Source organism: Camelina sativa, chromosome 15 (genome assembly GCF_000633955.1).
Source record: "Camelina sativa cultivar DH55 chromosome 15, Cs, whole genome shotgun sequence".
NCBI lineage: Eukaryota > Viridiplantae > Streptophyta > Magnoliopsida > Brassicales > Brassicaceae > Camelina > Camelina sativa.
This window is the reverse complement of record NC_025699.1, coordinates 17424669-17443786: the sequence shown is the minus strand read 5'-3', so window position 1 is coordinate 17443786 and position 19118 is coordinate 17424669. Positions and strand designations below refer to the sequence as shown.

The following is a 19118-nucleotide window of genomic DNA, read 5'->3' as shown; positions in this document are numbered from 1 at the left end:
CGGTCCTCTTTAGGACATTTGTTTGGCCTTGGTGGCGGTCCTCTTTAGGACATTTGTTTGGCCTTGGTGGCGGTCCTCTTTAGGACATTTGTTTAGCCTTGGTGGTGGTCCTCTTTAGGACATTTGTTTGGCCATTGTGGCGGCCCTTGTGGCGTGGACATTTGTTTGGCCCTTGTGTGGTCATGAGGTATTCCAGTGAGGGAATATGTGGTTGGTAGGACATTGAGATGTTTTTACGCGAGCCACGGGAAGGAAACCTGGATAGGGATAGGACTCAGACGTGTTCAGAATCGTTTGCTCGCGACTCTTGGGGGACTTAGGTTCTCCTAGTACTGCTATATTCAGAGACTTTGTGGCTCGGGAGTATGGTTGGTATATCGACTTCGGATGACGATCCGGGGGCGCGCTGTAGGGTGGCAACCCGAGAGACGAGTTTGGACTTTTCCTTATATATTATGGCATGCGGGCTTCGGCCTGATGAGGAGCCAACATTTGGCATGCAGACTTAGGTCTGATGAGGAGCCAATAAAACTCAAGGTTTAGGCCTATGAGTAAAGGAAAGTCCAAAAAGTCAAGAGCAAATGACGCCTGGAGCGTGAGTCTATCGCCTAGAGGTGACCTTCTGTAGATCAGTCGGAGGAGTGCGGGCCGTGGAGACGGTTGCACGGGAGTCCTTGGCTGATGGTTGTTCGAGATTCGAGGACGAATCCAGTTTGGTGGGGGAGAATTGTAACACCCGCAAACCAATTTGAGTGTTTTGGGTGAGGGTGTCGATCGACACCAAGGGGGTGTCGGTCGACACCACTGATTTTCTGGTTCGACCAGATTGAGTTTTTAATCGATTTGGACCGGTTTGGTTTAGGGAAAACCATTAAACCGTGATATTTAACTGGGAGAATGACCTAGGTCGTGTTTTGTTGTTGCCTAGCCGCTGAAAACAAAGAGAAAGAGGAGAAGGAAGAGTAAACTTGATTTTGGTGTTCAAAGCAAAAAGGAACAGAATCGTCAGGGTTTGGGAGAAGGAAGATCTGTATACTCAAATCGTTTTGAAAGGTATTGAGTTTTGGTAGGGTTGTAGCTAAGAGATTTTCGTACACTCTCCTTTTTACAGAAGTGAATTTGGGTTAATATTCTAGGAGATATCGGCAGTTTTGTGGGACGTTTCTTCTCAGTCGCGGATTGAGACCAGTGGGAGTTTTGGGATCGATTGCGGTTTCATCTGAGATCCGATCGTGCTGAAATTTTGTGAAAAGCTTCGTGATGCCTAGGAATAGCTTTTCACCGGAGGGATTTGATAGTTAACGGTTCATTTTCATTTTAGAAGGTGAGTGCATGACCATGGCTAATCTAAGCCTTTGATTCCCTTGTTCTTGCTTGTTGTTGCTTGTTTGTATGTTTTTCTTGTTGGGGATTGGTTGATACAGGTTCCTATGGAGGTATAAGGCTTGGGTTTTGAGTATTGGACGATTTGGAGGAGATTTGGGAGCGAGATTCGACTCTCGACTTCGCGCGGATCGCAGTTGCAGAGGGAGTGTCGATCGATACCACTTGGTGTCGGTCGACACCAGCAAATTGGGCATCGATCGACACTGTGGGGTAGTGTCGGTCGACACCATTGAGCCAGTGTCGGTCGACACTAGGCTGGTGTCGGTCGACACCTCCCTTCCAGCGAGACGATGTTTGATTTCCTGGTTTGTGTGTTTGTTTGTTGCTTGTTTTGGAACTTTGGAATCATTGTTGCTTGTGTGTATAGCCCAGTAGATGGGAGGATTGCCTCACTGAGTGTTTATCAAATACTCATGCATCTCAATTTGTGTTTGTGGTGCAGGTAAAGGCAAAGTGTGATCGTGGAATCAAGGCGATGAAGAGGAGGATGTTCTAGTGGTTCGCTTGGTTGTCTGGCTTCTGTTAGGTTGCTAGAGTTGAGTCCTAGAACATTGTTTAGGATTGCTGGTTATTTGATTTATGCTGTTTGGATCATTAGTTTGTGATTGGAATTAATACTGGTTATGATTTTATTGGTTATTGGTTTATTGGATATTTATTGGTTTGTTATTCCGCTGTTGATTGTGAATGTGGTTAGGTGGTTAGTGGATATGGGACCACTAGTTGTAGTTTATTTATTCTATTATTATTATTATTTATTATTATTAAAAAAAAGGGGTCGGTCGTTTCATATTTCATCTGGTTTTGTAGCCCATACAATAACAAAATAAAAATAAAAAAGATTTGAGGAATAGTGAAGATATGAGAGAATGTGAGAACGGAAGAGTGATAAAATACCAATATGAGAGAATGATTATTTATATGATAAGAATTGATGGCAATTACATCACATTTAGAATTATGGAAGTTACATTTATAATTTATTTTGTTTGAATAAAATTCAACTAAAATTCATCTCACATGGCATATTATTCTATATTTATTATTATTTCATACTTAAACTTATAAATAATAAGATTAATTATGTTAATATATTTAATATCCAAAAATAACATATATATATATATATATTGCCAACAATAACAAATATTACATACAAAATAAAAAATACAAGAAAGAGAAAATTAAATACATATATAAGTAAATATAAAACAGAAATAATTACTTACTATGATATGGAGGGAGTATAAGACCCTCTTGCATTATTCTATATCTAAATTTATAAATTTAGTAGAAGAAGAATATATATTCAATACGTGGACATTCATATCTTAAAACAAATCTCAGCATAGAGTTTGGAGATGGAGAATCCGTAAATAATAGAGAAATATGAAAGTAGAAGTAACAAATTAGCTCTTCACAAAAAAGAAAATAAAAACAAATCATCTTCACCAGAAAAAGGCTAGAGCATACTGCATATATTTTATGTGTGTTAGGATAGCTAGAAACAACTATTTATAATAAATAAAATTTATGTGGGTTATGAGTTTTTTTATAAAAATTCATATGTTATTGTAGTAATTGCACAATATGTAACTGTCAATTGAAAATTGACACAATCAATTAGAAAATCATAATGGTGGTAAGTGGGTGATTAACTTCAAAATGAATTATATGGGAATTTAATATTAGCAAATAATATTGTAATTATGGATTTGTAATTATGATATATATGCACAATATGTAACTGTCAATTGAAAGTTGACACAATCAATTAGAAAAATCATAATGGTGGTAAGTGAGTGATTAACTTTAAAATGAATTATATGGTCATTTAATAGTAGCAAGTAATATTGTAATTATGGATTTGTAATATAAAAAAAATATGAAAAATAAAAAATATTAAATGAAAATCAGCCAATAAGGAGAGAGTGAAACCTTACTTTTATATATATGATTCTTATTTGTGGATGATCATATAAAAACATAAAAATACATGTAAACTGACCACATGATATCCACGAGACAGTGACCATATATTTAGTTTCTTTGTGGCATCAACAATCAATTCCCATATGTTGATTTTTAAGGGTTGTTCACGAGACAACGACCATATGGCGTCCACAAAATACTAACCATATGGTTAGTTTACATGTAAATTAACCACATGATATCCACGAGACAGTGACCTTATATATTATCCAATTATAGTTGAATATTTGTTAATTGTAATGCGGATGCTAAAAAAGTCTTATTATGTGGATACGTATTTGTGGATACTAACGTCTTATTTGTGGATACTTATTTGGATACTTAAAATAAAATCCACATGGATGATGAGTTATACACGTCCACTAAAAACTACTTGTGTTTTGGTGAAACAGTCGTTGTTAACTATCAAACAAATTTAACCTCATCATATCCCTAAAAAACTAAGCATGAGACCGTTCATTATATTATATCCTAAACCCTCGAAACCCTAAATCCTAAACCCTATACCCTAAAGCCTAAACCCTAAACCCTAAAGCCTAAATCCTAAACTTTAGACCTTAACCTTAGATCATAAACCATAATCATAAATTTAATATCATAGAAATTTTAACAAATGTAGTGAAATATGAAGATCTTTTACTATAAAACATGAAATTGACCTACCCCAACCTGTACACCTTGAACCTTAATTTAGACCAAATTTTTGACTTCTTGCATTATATTATTTATAAATTTCCAAATTCATTGATGTTGTTCGCTATTATGTGGATGGTTAACATACATAGATGAATACTTATTTTTGGATGACAAGAGAAAAACATATGAATACCTAATTAATTAAACAATTTGTGGTTTAGTAAAGTAGTCATGGTAAACTATTAAACGATTTTAATCTTTCATGTCCATAAAATCAAGTCCACATGGATGCTAAGTTATGCACGTCCACTAAAAACTATTTGTGTTGGTGAAGTAGTCATTGTTAACTATCAAACAATTTTAACCTCATCATATCCCCTAAAAACCTAAGCATGAAAGCATTCATTATATCCTATACTAAACTCTAAACCCTACATCTCTAAGCTCTAAACCCTAAAATTCTAAACCCTAAATCCTAAATTTTAGATCATAAACCATAATCATAAATTTAATTTCATAGCAATTGTAACAAATGTAGCCAAATCTGAATAATTTTTACTAGAAAACATAAAACTGATGGTCAATAACAAATGAAAAAGATTTGATGGATGATATTATATATATTGAACATGAAACTAAATAATCATAAACATATAAGCATATAGATTTGATTTTGTAGATGATAAATATATCAAAATGCAAAATTAAAAGAAATGTATAAATGTGGCTAAGAAATATATATATTGTTATCTACCACTCAAGATTATTCAAATACATATATTAAAGAAAGGGAGTAAGATAAACAAATAAAATAAAAATTATTTGGAGATGGAGAGAGAGTTAGAGAGGCTGAGAAAAAAAAGATAAAGGAAATGAAATAGAATAAAAAATAAAAAAAAATAAAAGAAGGATGTATTGTTGGGAAGTAATATGTTTGGAGAGAGAGTTAAAGGGTAAGAAAGTAAAACAATATAAGAAAAGTGTGTGATGGTGCAAAAGTGTGTTAGAATGTAATTTTTTATAGAAAAGTGTGTTAAAATGCAAATTTTTTTTTTTTTTACTGTTTTTAGTCTTCAACAGGGGATCCTATGTATTTGGTCATAGATGAGGTTATCGTTCTTTCAAAAAAATGAAAGAATTATACATTTGAGTAGAGTTTTATCAAAAAAAAACATATCATTCTCTCCATAGTATCATATTTGGTTTAACTTAAAGTGATTAGTAAGAATTTGTTAAGTTTATTTAGAGTTTGACACAATTCTTTATAACATCCGTTTTTGGATGAAAACACTAACTGAAGTAGCTAAGATCTCGTCAGATGAATGGAATTTTAGATTTTTTGAACTCATATCTTTTTTTTAACATTAAGTTTTGATCTAAACTTTTGTATAAATTTTATGCTTAATGAAATAAATGGTTTAAAAAATCAGATTCCACAACATCTTTCCAAAGAATGAAATTAGAGATATATTGAATCCATAACCTTTTGTAACCGTATGTGTGCAACCAAATTTGGTCATTTCTTATACATTTGATAAAATATAAATTTTAAATAACCATGTAAAAATAAGAAAAGAAGGGAAATATTAAACTTTCATATATTGTATCATTAAATTAAATAGGTAAAAATGTGGAGTAAACTGTGTTTTGATTACATTGACTAGATTATATAAATAAGTATCTTTGCATATTTTAATTTATTTTTATCTTTGACATTAAATTATAAGTAATTTTATTCCTTATTTTTAAGAGAATCCACTATGTATTTTTTAACTTTATTTTAGAGAATTCATTTACGATCCTCAACAAACATTACTACAATCTACCCCTATAAGCTTTTAAATGAACTCTCTTATTTTTCTTTTAATTACCCTAAAGTTTTTTAAACATTGCTACACTGACAGCAAAAAGTTATCACTAAAAAAACCTAGAAATGAGGTTGTCAAAGATAAATGTCAAAAATCAATTTAGGAAAACATTATTTTTTATCTATAGTTCTATACCATGAGAAACTATATTCAACAAGTAGTACTCACCTCACAACCATTTCATTGTTAAGTTTAGAATTAGTGCTCTATCAACAATTAGTTGAATGATGTTTCTTTTATAACATATAACGAGATAAAAAGTTGTGTTCAAAATATTTTAGAAACTACTAATCTAAACTAGAATTATAAATTATTTGAAATATAAAAATAATTAACAATATTTGTATCACAGATGAATATTATTTGAATTTATATATATACACTACACCAACTAAATTTTATAAAACCATAAATTATACTACAACTAGATTAGGACCCGCCCGATGTGCGGGTTTAGAGTTTTTAAAATAAAATTAAATTTAACAAAGAATATAAAATAAATATTTTTAATAAGAAAAAACTATCTATAAAAATAAATTGATACACGGAGTTGTCCAATGTGATATTTGGTATAAATGATGCGACTATGCGGTTGAGACTATTAATCATGTTTTCTTTGAATGCCCTCGCTCATGTTAAGTTTGGGATTTATCTCCGACTTTGGTCTCGTCAAAGGGTTTTCCATATGAGTCCGTGTATTCGAATTTGGATTTTTTTTTCTCGAGGGGTGCCTCTCAACAGGGTGATTCTGATCAACTTCTTCAATTACCATATAATTTATGGGTAATCTGGAAGGTCATAAATAAATAAAAAATCAAGATTTAAAGATAATGACGAATGATATAATTGCTCAGGCTTTGGGCGATAAGTTAGCCTGGGAAGAGGCGCTCTCTTTTACGTCGGTCATGTCAGCTCCGTCTTCGGATGTCCAAGTTTCTTTACATGGTTGTCAGATTAATGGTTCTTGGAAAGCAACCAATGTGCATTCAGGATTGGGCTGGTGGTGTTGCGCTGGTGAGGAGCGAACCTTGTTGTTGGAGGCCAAGTGTCTAAGATGGATCCCTCTCCCCTACATTCAGAATTAGAAGCGTTGTTGTCAGTCATGGGCCGGATACATGCTGCAGGGATCGCTTGTCAACATTTCAAGACTGGTTGTGTTGAGTTACTCACTATTGTGCAGTCCCTGAAGATTGGCCGTCCTTCTCCAACATGCTCGATGAGTTTAACTCGCTGGAGTCCTTCCCACTATTCTATATCTCTTGGATCTCTCATGCGTCAAATACGAAGGCAGATTATCTTGCCCGTGCTTCGCGTTCTCTTATCTCTGAAGTTTCTTTTGTAAACCCCTTCCCTCCAGCTTAGACAACAAACCGAGGAATTTATTTTTAATTTATTATTTAGTTGAAAAAAAAAGTAAATAGATACACTTTTAGTTAAAGAAAATAGTTCTAGATGAGTTCAAAGTAATTAAAATAAAATAAAATTGAACAAAGAATATATATTTAATTATTTTCATAAGTAAAAACAATGTATAAAAGTAAAGAGATAAACTCTTAGTTATAGAAAATAGTTATTTTTTGTTTTCTGTAATACACTAATGTATATCCATTTACAAATCTACTATATACATTACCACTAAAAATGTATTTGTACGCACAAATATATCTTACTGTTAAAATATATTCTTTAGTCTTTACTAATACCAACAAATTATCTTTATGAAAAACTTAAATAACATATTATATGTCTCTTCACTTTAGCATTTTTATAGTAAAAAAACGCATACGTTAATATTACATACTCCTATCTTATATATTACAATTGTAGTCTTTTTGAATAAATTATTTGATTGGTGAAAAATAATATGAGACAATCTATTTTTTTATTTATATTTTACTTCAGCCATCTTTTTCTTAGAAACCGTAATTAATTGTATATTTTTACAATCATTTTTTTATCTTATATAAAAAGTAATCATTTTGTAAAAGTAGCAACTTAAAATCAAAATAAATAAACTATATTATAATTTCGAATTTTATGATATATATTTATATATATATATATATATTCCTTATAATGATCTTTTTAAAATTTTAAAGCTGTTTAAATTTTATAATTTTCTTATAATTGCCTTTTAATATTTTTAAAACTGTTAATAGTTTTGTTTTATATTTGGAAGTTTACAAAAGTTTTTTTTTCTTTAAAAGATTTTAAATAAAATTAGGTTTTTTCTCTATTGTACTTTTATATAAAACTTTTTTATGGCAGGGTTTTAATTTTTACATTTTTATTTTTTAAAATTTTAATAAATTTAGAATTGACATGTGTCAACATCTTATCAATATATTTGACACGTGTCACAATTTCGTTAATTAGTAATTTTGTCATTAAACTTTATATAATAAAATTACCAAAAAGAAACAATTATTTAAAAACTTACGCATTGCGTGGCCAACTTTTTAGTACATTAAATGTTACTATCATTGTAAAACAGTTTTTAGGGTTTGAATAAAACTTTACATAAAGGTGGAAAAAAACTATACGCCCGACATGCATAACAACAACAACTAAAAAACACACCCACAACTTGCATTAGAGTCATATTTTTGAACAGATACGTGACACGTGGTTATCAGTCCACCACACAAGTTTAGATTACGATTTTGGATCCATTATTAGACGTAAAATGCAAACTGTTCACTGTTTTGTTCCCCGTCACGTAGTCTACTTTTGGGTAAGAGATGAAACAGAGTTTTTTTGTGATTACCATTATACTGGGTTTGGCTTTTTCCGTGAGATGTAGCTATGATTACAGCAAGAACGATTTCCCCGAAGGTTTCGTTTTCGGATCAGCTGTCTCTGCTTTTCAGGTTTGCCGTTTGGGAGTTGGAACTTATTGTCTAAAGCATTTTGGATGTTTTCAGTGATCGTAGAATGTTTGTTTTTTTCCTTTCAAAAGTGGGAAGGAGCTGTTGATGAAGATGGGAGGAAACCTAGCATTTGGGACACATACCTTGAGTCTAGTAATGGGCATGAACTTATTAAAGATATAGACTGTGATGGGTATCATAAGTATAAGGTTGGTTGGTCATATAGACATATAGTGATCTCATGTATATGTTCTTCTTGTGTTTGATGTGTTTGATGTGTTTGCTAGCTCTGTAAATTTTAACAATTTTAATTCAGGAGGACGTAAGGCTGATGTACGACATGGGTTTAGATGCATTTCGACTCTCCATTTCATGGCCGCGGCTTATACCAAGTATGCGTGTGCGTGTGTTTGTGTTTCTTGCCAATTTTGGTTAGCGTTTCGTTTTGTTCAAATTAGTAGTTTTTCAGGTGGAAGAGGCCATGTGAATCCAAAGGGATTACGGTTCTACAAAAACCTCTTAGATGAGCTCAAAAAATATGGTGAGAGACCATTTATTGTGTATACATAAGTCCTCTGTTTTGGAAGAACATGAACTTGAGTATGTTATGGGTTCTCTCTGTGTTTGGCATGAACTGAGAGTACAGGAATTGAACCGCATGTTACGTTGCATCACAATGATCTCCCTCAGGCTCTTGAAGATGAATACGGAGGATGGATTGACCGCAAAATCATGTAAAAGCTTCCTTGCAACTAAAAAAATCTACTCATAACTCTCTCAAGTCATAAGTGTGTGCTGTCTTAAATTTTCTTCTTCTGTTGCAGCGATGACTTCACGGCTTTTGCAGACGTTTGCTTCAGAGAGTTTGGGAATGCAGTGAAACACTGGTCGACGATAAATGAACCCAATATGCTAGCATCGGGAGGTTACGACTTGGGAGTTATGCCTCCTAAGCATTGTTCTCCTCCCTTCGGGGTAGTCAACTGCTCCAGAGGAAACTCTTCAACTGAGCCTTATATTGCACTCCATAACATGTTGCTTGCCCATGCATCTACCGCTAGATTGTATAAGCAAAAGTATAAGGTAAATTTACAAACACACATTTCCTTGATCTCTTGAATGTTCGACTTACGTACCTCTCTCTCTATCTCGCTGTCTCTTGTGTGATGTTGTAGTATAAGCAGAATGGATCTGTAGGTATAACATGTTTTGCATACTGGATGGTTCCTTTTACTAGCTCTCAAGAGGACAAGATCGCAACTCAAAGAGCCAAAGATTTCTATTTAGGCTGGTTTGTTAATTTGAATTCTTTTTTTTTTTTTTTTATGTTTATTCTAAAGTTCTTCTTTTTGCCTGCTTTGCTAAAAAGGGCAAGAAACATGCTTCCAGGGTTCTGCACCCACTGGTGTTTGGAGACTATCCTGATGTGATGAAGAAGATCGTGGGGAAGAGACTGCCAAGTTTTTGGGAAGACGAATCAGATCTCGTTAAAGACTCATTTGACTTCTTGGGAGTCATACACTACACAACATTTTACATCAAACACTTATCCAATTCCGTCCAAGGAGATTATAATTTAGACGTGGATGCTGCACTACTCCGTATGCTTTTTATATCTTGGGATCTTTTGTATGCGGTTTTCTTCTAATCTACCATATATACCTGACTCTTTTTGTTTGTGTGTTTTTTTTTTTTTTTTTNTTTTTTTTTTTTTTTTTTTTTTTTTTTTTTTTTTTTTTTTTTTTTTTTTTTTTTTTTTTTTATCTATGACAGCCATTGGGAATTCTACAATGGTCTCGGTGAGTTTCCAAAAGACTGCCAATAATTTCAGAAGCCCGTTTTCGTATACCTCTTTTAATCTTGTCTTCTTTTATATATCTTACAGTTTGATGTGCTTCCTTGGGGTCTTGAAGGAGTGTTGGAATACATAAAGCAAAACTATGGCAATCCTCCCGTCTACATTCTTGAAAATGGTCTCTTTCTCATTTCTTGTTTCATATATATATAGCTTCCTAAACATTTTATGAGTCTTGAGAGTTTAATTGTAAAATACTACAATCAGGTCAACCTACCAACCACAACTCAGAGCTTAACGACATGGGAAGAGTTGAATACCTTCACGCTTATATCGGTTCCGTGCTTAAATCAGTGAGGTGTGTAAATATGCTTGTTCAACAAGACTTGCCTTGTAAACACAATACTAAACGAACGGTGACAATTTGTGTAGGAATGGCTCAGATACAAGAGGCTACTTCCAATGGTCATTCATGGACTTGTTCGAGTTTCTCAATTATAATTACACATATGGATTATACTATGTGAATTTTACCGACCCGGAACGTAAAAGATCTCCCAAAACCTCTGCTCTTTGGTACTCTGCTTTTCTTAAAGGGACGATCAGAGTGCACAAGAACCTCTCGGTATCTTCTTCTCCTGGTATTTTTTCCCAGTAGAACTCAAGTTTCTTATTTTCTTGAGTTTCCTTTTACTTAAACAGACAACGAATATATTCCGATAAATTTGCATGGTATTTACACAGAAACATACATTGTCAAGATTGGTACATAAGACTAACCAATAACAAGCTTGAGAAGCCGTATGATGTAACCTGAAAGTAGATTAAAAAAAATTTTAGCATACATGTGTTCCGCAGTCACCAACATCAACATGGTTTCGACATAAGACTTCAACCTTTTGAGTACTCAAGCATGCGAGCTAGCCTGTCACTGATAATAGTTTATCTTAGATGACCAACCAACATGTTCTAACTTATTATAATGTAACTCATCTTCCTATTAACTCACTTTAATTGCAATTTTATTCTCACATAAACACAACTGAAGCGTACGTGCAACTTTAACTTAGCACAAGAAAATCCAAGTATGATGGTAGACATAAACACAACTGAAGCAAATGAGTTTAAAGTTTAAACCAATCGTTTTAAGAAGGGAAATGCATTGTCCTCAAGAGGAACAACGGTGGGATCCCGGACCTATGCATTTTCACCATGTCTTCTCTCACTATGAGTTTTGTCTCCACAACTCCCTCGCACTTCTTCGACGGAGAGGATTAGGAACCTCATTCCTCTGCACCTCAATGAACATAGGCGTGGTAACCTCGGACAAGACAAGGAAGGCAGGGTCGTTTCTTCTGAGGAAGTCCCTATAGAGACGGATGGCAGTAGCCTCGTCATACCAGCCTTGTTGGTACTGGTAATGGACGAAAGAGGGACGAGTACTGAGTAACGTGGTGAGATGGTGGTCAGGGCCATGTATATTTTGGCTAGGTGTGATGCAGATGACGAGGTGTGTGAGTGTGGACTCCGGCATACCCCACTCTTGTATAGCCCTGTTTTGTCCCTCCATACTCAGCTGAGAGACGTTGATTACCGTTATCTCCTGTCGTAACTCTGCAAAATATTTGAGACAACCGTTGTTAATCATATATATATACATTTTTATATATATGCACTACTTTAATTTGTAAATGGTTTCTTAATTCTTATTATGTCTCTTTTTTTTTTTTTTTACCTCCGCCTTTTCGCGCCATGGTACTCGTAGTGTCGGACGGGTACCGAGTACCCATCTTCTGACGCAGCGCAAAGCTTTCAAGACATTGCTTGAAGGCTATATGCCTATGGAGAGAGAGTGGGATATTCAAGTTTATTTATACACACGGCTAAAAGACCCGTATCCCTCTTTTTCTCCTTTTATTGTTATTATTTTTTCCCTTATCAGTTAACAAAAATGGTCCAAACAAATTGGATGGTGTGTGTACATTGTCGAGAGAAGAAAAACTTGCACATACACTTGACTTTCGAAAGATATATATTGTGCGGTAGCAAATTGGCAGGGAGTGGAGAGAAGCCTCCGGGAAACTGATTGGAAACTTCTTTGTTTCTCTTTCTCCCTTCCAAGCCTCATTTTACAACAAAGTCTAACGATCGAGACACCTTGTGGTGGCAAATTGGGGCTATCCAAGTCAAGTGGGACAAATTATTTTTTACAGTTTCACCATAATATACCAAAACAAATTTTGTGGAGTGCTTCGTCTTCGAATCTGCCTCTGCTTTTCAATTTCAAGTCAGATTTTTAACTTCGATTTGAATATTTTCACTAATGAGTTTCGATGATCAGGCATCGTGATGATCGACATTAGATTATTTCAGAAAAGAGGAGTATAATGATTTTAAAGGGCAGTAGTACTAATGGGAAATAACACATTTAGAAATGGGTGTATGTATATACATTCTTCATCTCAGAATTCAAGTTTCTCAACACTTGCAAAATGTGATAATGTTCATGGTGGCTCAGATCTTCCATTAGAAAAGTTTGAAGCTGCCCATTTACTTCGATGGCGCTGTAGCCTGGTACCTTCTCCATGGCCCGATTTCTCATCAACTTCCTCACTTTGGCCACTTCCTTCCACTTATTGGCAGTTGCAAAGAAGTTAGAAACTAGTGTTTGGATCCCGGTGCTATCCGGATTCAACTGAAGAATCTTATTAGAAGCGATGTCGCCAACTGACATATTCCTGTGACTGATGCATCCTGAAAGAAGAGCAACCCAAATAGGCAAAGCATTTTCAAGTTTGGCCGAGTTTATCATCTCAAGAGCCTCTTCGACTCTCCCTGCACGTGCGAGAAGATCGATCAAACACACGTAGTGTTTTTCGCTCGGTTGGATATTATATTTGTTTATCATGGCGCTGAACCAATGTTGGCCTTGTTCTACAAGACCTGAGTGGCTAAGAGCAGAGAGAAGGGATGTAAACGTGGCGTGGTCGGGTTCTATCTTTGATTCCCTCATTTTGAGGAACATTGATACAACTTCTTGACCGTTACCATGGATTCCATAACAAGATATCATTGTGTTCCAACAAACCAAGTCTTTCCTTCCAACCTGTTCAAAGATTTCTCTTGATTTTGAAACAGCACCACATTTTGAGTACATGTCCATCAATGCAGTTGCTGTTACTCGATCAAGAACGTGCCTTTTCAAAATGTAACAATGTACCGATCTACCAGACTTTAATGACCCGACTTGCGAACACCCCACAAGTACTCCAACAAGAGTCATTAGATCTGGGTGAAACCCAAGGCTCTGCATCTCCACTACTGCTTCAAAAGCATTACTGGCTAATCCATTTTGAGCAAATCCAGAGATCAACGACCCCCACGAAACTGTGGTCTTAAACACCATCCTACTAAACACCCTGGAAGCAAGCTCTATAAACCCAACCTTAGCATACATATCAACCAGACTAGTTTCAACTACAACATTCATAGGAAGACCTGTTCTAATCATATAACCATGAACCGAACTGCCTATTTTCATATCCCCGAGATCACCAGAAGCTTGTAACAGACCCAACATCACAACCTTATCCCTACCAAATCCTTCATTTTGCATCTCTCTGTAGAACTCAACTGCCTTCAATGACTTACCACCCTGTGCAAACCCTGTCACCATTGTTGTCCAGCAAATAACATCTCTTTTCGTCATCTTTCTAAACAAAACCTCTGCTTCATCCATTTTCCCACACTTCACATACAGATTCAAAACAGACGAACAAACAAAGACATCATTTTTATACCCAAATTCAACTGCTTTACACCACACTTCCTCTCCTTTCTCTAAAGCCATACAAGTCAAGCACGCCTTGATCGTCATAGTAAACGTTGAGCTATCTGGTTGAACCCTTTCATCTATCATCTGATCATAAAGCCGTAAAACCTCATCTGGTTTGTTTCCACGAGAATACGCCACAACCATGGAATTATAAACAGAAACACTCCTCTGAGGCAATTCCTCGAACACCTTACGTGCATAAAAGATCTCCCCGATTCGTCCACATGAAGCAACGAGATCGCGACTAATGGAGCTTCCATTAACTAAATTACCGGAAGTGATTACGAAAGCGTGGACCTGAGCAATGTTCCGCTTGTAATTACTAGCAGATAGCAAAAGTTTGAGACGTCTCGGACACAAGAGAGTCCGATGTAACATACAGAAAATGTTGTCTGTCAAACCAAACCAGACCGAACTTAACTCTCTCACTCGTGTTTGATTCTATCTGATAGTTATCCAATTCAATTGCTTGATAACTTTTTCAAAACCAAATTTGATTATGCAAACCGGAACGTACCGGCCGGTCAAGGCATTTAACACATACGTTGGGTTGAATTAATCATTTAATTGTATTTAACACATACTACTATTTTGAGCATACACAAATACGATCAACTTCTCAGCTGTGATATGTAGTCCTTATATTACTATAACTTAACACTCTCCTTGATTAATACCTCTCGTAATAAGTTTTTGTAACTTATAGAAAGGAGATTTTAAAAATCCCCTGTATACGTTATGTTACTTCATCAATAACATTCTCTAGGAGGAGTTTGGTACTTAGAGCGATCAGTACAATAGTCATAGTTCATGTACTTGTTCCTGAAATGCTCATACATACTCTGTTCGTGTCCGTTTAATCTTTGATAATTGCCTGCATTCCACCAGTAGTTGGAGGATGCACAAGCGCTGACATTATTACTCCGACCATCTATGTTGCAGCCGGATAGAGAGAAGTCTTGGAAATGGGCAATGAAAGGAGAGTAAGACCAGTTAACCTTAGTCCGACCTCCATCAGTCGCCCAATCATCACCGTTCCAGAGACTAGCCTCGACTTGCATAGGCTTTGTTGGATAGCTTACGCCGTTTTCGTTTTTGTACACTCTTATTGGGATGTTGTCCACGTAAAACCTAGCATTCCACGTTGATTATAATTGCATTAAACCTATTTGTCATGAAATAAATAGAGAAAGATAACAAGTAATTAAGAAGAAGGATTAATGTAATCAACGTACACAATTTGGTAAGGGTTCCAAAGAATCCCGTATGTGTGGTAATGTTTGGTTGGGTTGAACCAAAGCACAAACCTCTCTTCTCTGTTTCCTTCTCCATTCAGAAACAGATTTGTCTGTAACGTTACCGGTTTCCCGTAGTTGTTCCCTAGAAATTCGAAGTCAATCTCGTCGTGACCACCTCCTTTCGAAGTCAACTGTAATTATTTACGTATATATAGACAATTTATTGATAATGAGTTTAGAATTAGTCTATACGTATAGATGTGTGTAATTAATCAAGAATACAAACATAAAAGGCCGTGACGATGCCGCCAGTATTTCCTCCGGGAACTTTGATTCTTATTTGGAATAGACCTGATCCGTAGCTGTTCTTGGATTCAAACCCACCACCTGTACTTTCATGTAGAAGCAAAACCTATTGAAGCCTTACGGATTTCACAGCTTTTTCATGGTGTTTTATATAAGCAAAAAGTAGGGAGACGAACCTGAAGATTGATCCATGTAGAGATCAACTTCTTGGCCAGAGTGGAGTGTGGAAACATGACTTTGCCCCCACGTAACAAAATAATTCTGACCGAAAGTAACATATTTGTCGATTCCTCGTCCTTTGAAAACCCTAGAATCTACCCCTGTGATGATCCATAACGCTAGTGCCAAAACACCACAAGTTCTCATATAGTCCATCTTGATATAATCCGTTTTTGTGTAAGGTACGATAGTGTTGCATGAACTGGTTTAATAAGTTGAAAAAGTGGAAAGCATGAAAGATATGGAGGAGACAAAGAAATTAGAGTCACATCAAATTCTCTATACATCTCCTACACGCCATTCTTATTATCCCCATGCCCATCGGCCATCACCATTTTTGATCACATGTTATCTTTTTTTCTAAGACCATTAATTACTATCTTCTACAATAGCTTATATGATAATTATGTTGATTTGATCGAGTATGGGTAAGAACAAATTAAGTATTTGATTCGAGTGTAACGAAATATAGAAGAACTGTCTATGCTGACGTTAAGGTTAACAAAAAAAATTAACCTTTTGATCCATTGCTCCTTTTAGGACTACTCGAAATTGCTACCTAACCTAGATCACGAGAATGGTAGATAAGAATTTAGAAGCCTACTCCACATAATTCGTAGAACATTACTTCATTACATGTCTATTTATTCTTTATAAAAGTGGAGTTTCACATTTCCTCCATATTATTATCTTTAGTCACATTTTCCCGCAATTTGAAAACAGTTCACATTTCGTTGTGAAGTGTGAATGTGTGATGAATATATTACTGTCATGTCGAAATATTTAGTAACATTAACTCGACCAAAAAAGATGAGGGACGAGAAAGTCTAAAGAAAGTGTAATAAGTTAGATTGCTGGAGTTTACACATCTCTGCTCGTTCTCCTCTACTAACCACCATCGGAATAAACTGGTAACATCACGATGGATATTGTGTCGTGCACCAAATTGAATCCGTAGGGCATCCGAGCATTGGAAAATTTAGATATTAAGCTGGTAACTGGAGCTTTTTGTTGTTCTTCCAGCTGCAAACATAACGAGAAAAGAAAACCAAAAAACAGTCAAAGGCAGAATTTAAAACATTAAGAACAAAGGGAGAATATGAGGGAAATGTTACCTTAGGAAATAATAATAGAAGAAGTCGGCATATAGCAGTGTCTGAACAAGCCCGGCGATCCATGCTGCATCATTGTAATCAAACATTTTTGAAATGTCAGATCATGAATAATAATAACCAAGACAATAAATATTGAAAAAGGTGAATCATGAGTCGAGATGCTTTCACACAAGATTCGTGTGGCAAAGAGGCTCTACATGTCTATTGAGTCCAGATGCTAAATTTTAGTCTGACCTTATGAGCAGGCCAAAACTGACATCACATTTTCAGTCATAAGTTGCACAACTTGACAAAAACTAATCTAACTAGGAGGAAACTAAACAGTTGGTCATGCGCTAACGTGTGATGCGTGTAAATGACGAGTAAGGTTGAGAGAGAGAGGAACATACTTATCCAATGAACAAAGTGTGGCTCAGTGAAGTAACGGTAGATCCAGTTGAGGATGTATAATCCACGGTACCCCCTGCAAGAAGAGGGCATTATTGGTCAATCGAACTATGAAACTCAGAGTCAGAGCGTAACTAAATCATAAAGTTCAGAACAGCCAGTCAATGATGGAAATAGGGTAAAATGTTGGTCAAGAAAAGAAACAGATAGCATTGCATCATAGCAAATTAGTAGAAGTGTAGAACAAATCACAAATGCACAAAAATCCAAAATCTGTGAAGTACCCAGACATGCACAGGAATAAAATATGGATCTAGTCAAGAGAAGTTCAGAGGAATGAAGAAAAACGGATACTTTTCAAATAAATGGAAGTTATGGAAACAAGATCGTACCCAAGGAGAAAAATATATTGCCCGGTCAAGTTGTCAATGTTTCTAGTCCTTTGCAGCAAGACAAGCTGAGGTAATATGGCAACAGCTTCCAAGTACAATGAAAACGTCCAAAGCACCTGATATCGTAAAGCACATACCAATTGCAGAATAATATAAATCAGCTAGTCAAACAAAACAGTTCAGGGCCTTCAGGCTCCATGGAAAATAAATTACAATCTTACTGAAAAGACAAACCTCAAGAAAGGTAAACTTTTCATGAATAAGAAGAGCTAAGAGTAGGCAGGGGAGCACAAGGAACCAATGGCGAAACGTATCTTGCTCCCTGTCGTAAGTCCTGTGGACGGCCTTATGATACTTGATGTACCAAACAATCGAAAAGGAACTTCCCAAAAACACCAACTTCATAGAAGTGTTGTAGAGAGACACGAAACTCGTGAAAATATCCAAATACCGTGTAGCAAAGACAATGGCATAGAGTTCTTGGGTCTTCAATGAGACACCTGCAAATATACCAAAACACAAATTGAAACTCTCATAAACGCTGAATCAAACGTGATGATCCAACGAACTACATTTAAAACCTCAATCCCGTGAGATCCATTCATACAAATTAGACCAATCTTCGATCAATGGCGACGAAATTACTACCGATACTCGAATTAGATCCATCATTTATACAATTGAACTACTCTTTCTAAATTCCCAAATTGACAGAAACGTAATCGAGTGAGGAATCATATGGTCAACGTCAATTATGAGAAGCTAATCGAAACCGCATAATCTAAATCACATTTCAGCTAAATCCAGAGACGAATTGAGGAAAAATGTACAAACCAGCGCAGGATTTGATGGTGTGGATCTTGAGAAGCAAGACCAGAACACTGGCCAGGTGAGTCATATCACCAGCTAATCTGAAAATGTTCATCTCCGATTCGTGACTAATCTAAACCTCCTCCTTCTGAATTTGGAAGAAACAAAGATCTCTAGGGTTTTATGAAGCTCTCTGCTCCTTTCGTCGTTTGTCTTCTCCTACACCCACACTACGGGTTCGTGCTAGATCTCGTCGATGGCGTTTCCAC

At 35.5% G+C, this 19118-nt stretch overlaps 5 protein-coding genes across 6 annotated transcripts in view; 1 reads left to right on the top strand and 4 right to left on the bottom strand.

Moving 5' to 3' along the window:
- On the top strand, window positions 8583-11391 carry LOC104747055 (beta-glucosidase 9-like). Its single transcript, XM_010468624.2, has 12 exons — window positions 8583-8752; window positions 8842-8961; window positions 9069-9144; window positions 9222-9293; window positions 9399-9486; window positions 9577-9835; window positions 9928-10043; window positions 10142-10353; window positions 10526-10551; window positions 10638-10725; window positions 10815-10905; window positions 10980-11391. The coding sequence occupies exons 1-12, from the start codon at window positions 8624-8626 to the stop codon at window positions 11203-11205; spliced, it is 1503 nt and encodes a 500-aa protein (XP_010466926.1). The 5' UTR covers window positions 8583-8623; the 3' UTR covers window positions 11206-11391.
- LOC104747057 (chalcone synthase 1-like) lies at window positions 11524-12458 on the bottom strand. The gene is made up of 2 exons (XM_010468625.2): window positions 12283-12458; window positions 11524-12161 (listed from the first exon to the last, which is right to left on the bottom strand). The coding sequence occupies exons 1-2, from the start codon at window positions 12335-12337 to the stop codon at window positions 11773-11775; spliced, it is 444 nt and encodes a 147-aa protein (XP_010466927.1). The 5' UTR covers window positions 12338-12458; the 3' UTR covers window positions 11524-11772.
- On the bottom strand, window positions 12936-14981 carry LOC104748560 (putative pentatricopeptide repeat-containing protein At3g25060, mitochondrial). The gene is made up of 2 exons (XM_010470178.2): window positions 14967-14981; window positions 12936-14823 (listed from the first exon to the last, which is right to left on the bottom strand). Exons 1-2 carry the CDS (start codon window positions 14979-14981, stop codon window positions 12976-12978), a joined length of 1863 nt encoding a protein of 620 aa, XP_010468480.2. The 3' UTR covers window positions 12936-12975.
- On the bottom strand, window positions 14817-16307 carry LOC104747054 (xyloglucan endotransglucosylase/hydrolase protein 3-like). Its single transcript, XM_010468623.2, has 4 exons — window positions 16103-16307; window positions 15907-16007; window positions 15618-15811; window positions 14817-15513 (listed from the first exon to the last, which is right to left on the bottom strand). Exons 1-4 carry the CDS (start codon window positions 16299-16301, stop codon window positions 15132-15134), a joined length of 876 nt encoding a protein of 291 aa, XP_010466925.1. The 5' UTR covers window positions 16302-16307; the 3' UTR covers window positions 14817-15131.
- The window catches only part of LOC104747053 (ER lumen protein-retaining receptor B), a 4936-nt gene continuing 2613 nt past the window's right edge, over window positions 16796-19118 (bottom strand). Inside the window, exons 1-6 of one of the 2 annotated variants that reach the window (XM_010468622.2) lie at window positions 18874-19112; window positions 18274-18539; window positions 18040-18155; window positions 17650-17723; window positions 17261-17324; window positions 16885-17168 (exon numbers count right to left, since the gene is read on the bottom strand). In XM_010468622.2, the coding sequence (XP_010466924.1) occupies window positions 17132-17168; window positions 17261-17324; window positions 17650-17723; window positions 18040-18155; window positions 18274-18539; window positions 18874-18964 (648 nt within the window). In that variant the 5' untranslated portion in view covers window positions 18965-19112 and the 3' untranslated portion in view covers window positions 16885-17131. Of the gene's footprint in view, window positions 17169-17260; window positions 17325-17649; window positions 17724-18039; window positions 18156-18273; window positions 18540-18873; window positions 19113-19118 lie in introns of those variants that run through there. The other variant, XM_019236524.1, reaches the window with a different exon arrangement.

What these genes read in the sequence shown, in the direction of transcription:
- LOC104747057 (XM_010468625.2), bottom strand. Translation starts at nt 12,337, where the DNA reads ATGGGTACTCGGTACCCGTCCGACACTACGAGTACCATGGCGCGAAAA. An exon ending in CATGGCGCGAAAAGGCGGAG is followed by an intron (nt 12,162 to 12,282) that starts GTAAAAAAAAAA and finishes AATATTTTGCAG; the next exon opens with AGTTACGACAGGAGATAACG.
- LOC104747055 (XM_010468624.2), top strand. Translation starts at nt 8,624, where the DNA reads ATGAAACAGAGTTTTTTTGTGATTACCATTATACTGGGTTTGGCTTTT. An exon ending in AAAGATTTCTATTTAGGCTG is followed by an intron (nt 10,044 to 10,141) that starts GTTTGTTAATTT and finishes ACATGCTTCCAG; the next exon opens with GGTTCTGCACCCACTGGTGT. An exon ending in CGTGGATGCTGCACTACTCC is followed by an intron (nt 10,354 to 10,525) that starts GTATGCTTTTTA and finishes TATCTATGACAG; the next exon opens with CCATTGGGAATTCTACAATG.
- LOC104747054 (XM_010468623.2), bottom strand. Translation starts at nt 16,301, where the DNA reads ATGGACTATATGAGAACTTGTGGTGTTTTGGCACTAGCGTTATGGATC. An exon ending in GCATCGTCACGGCCTTTTAT is followed by an intron (nt 15,812 to 15,906) that starts GTTTGTATTCTT and finishes AAATAATTACAG; the next exon opens with TTGACTTCGAAAGGAGGTGG. An exon ending in TGGAACCCTTACCAAATTGT is followed by an intron (nt 15,514 to 15,617) that starts GTACGTTGATTA and finishes GTGGAATGCTAG; the next exon opens with GTTTTACGTGGACAACATCC.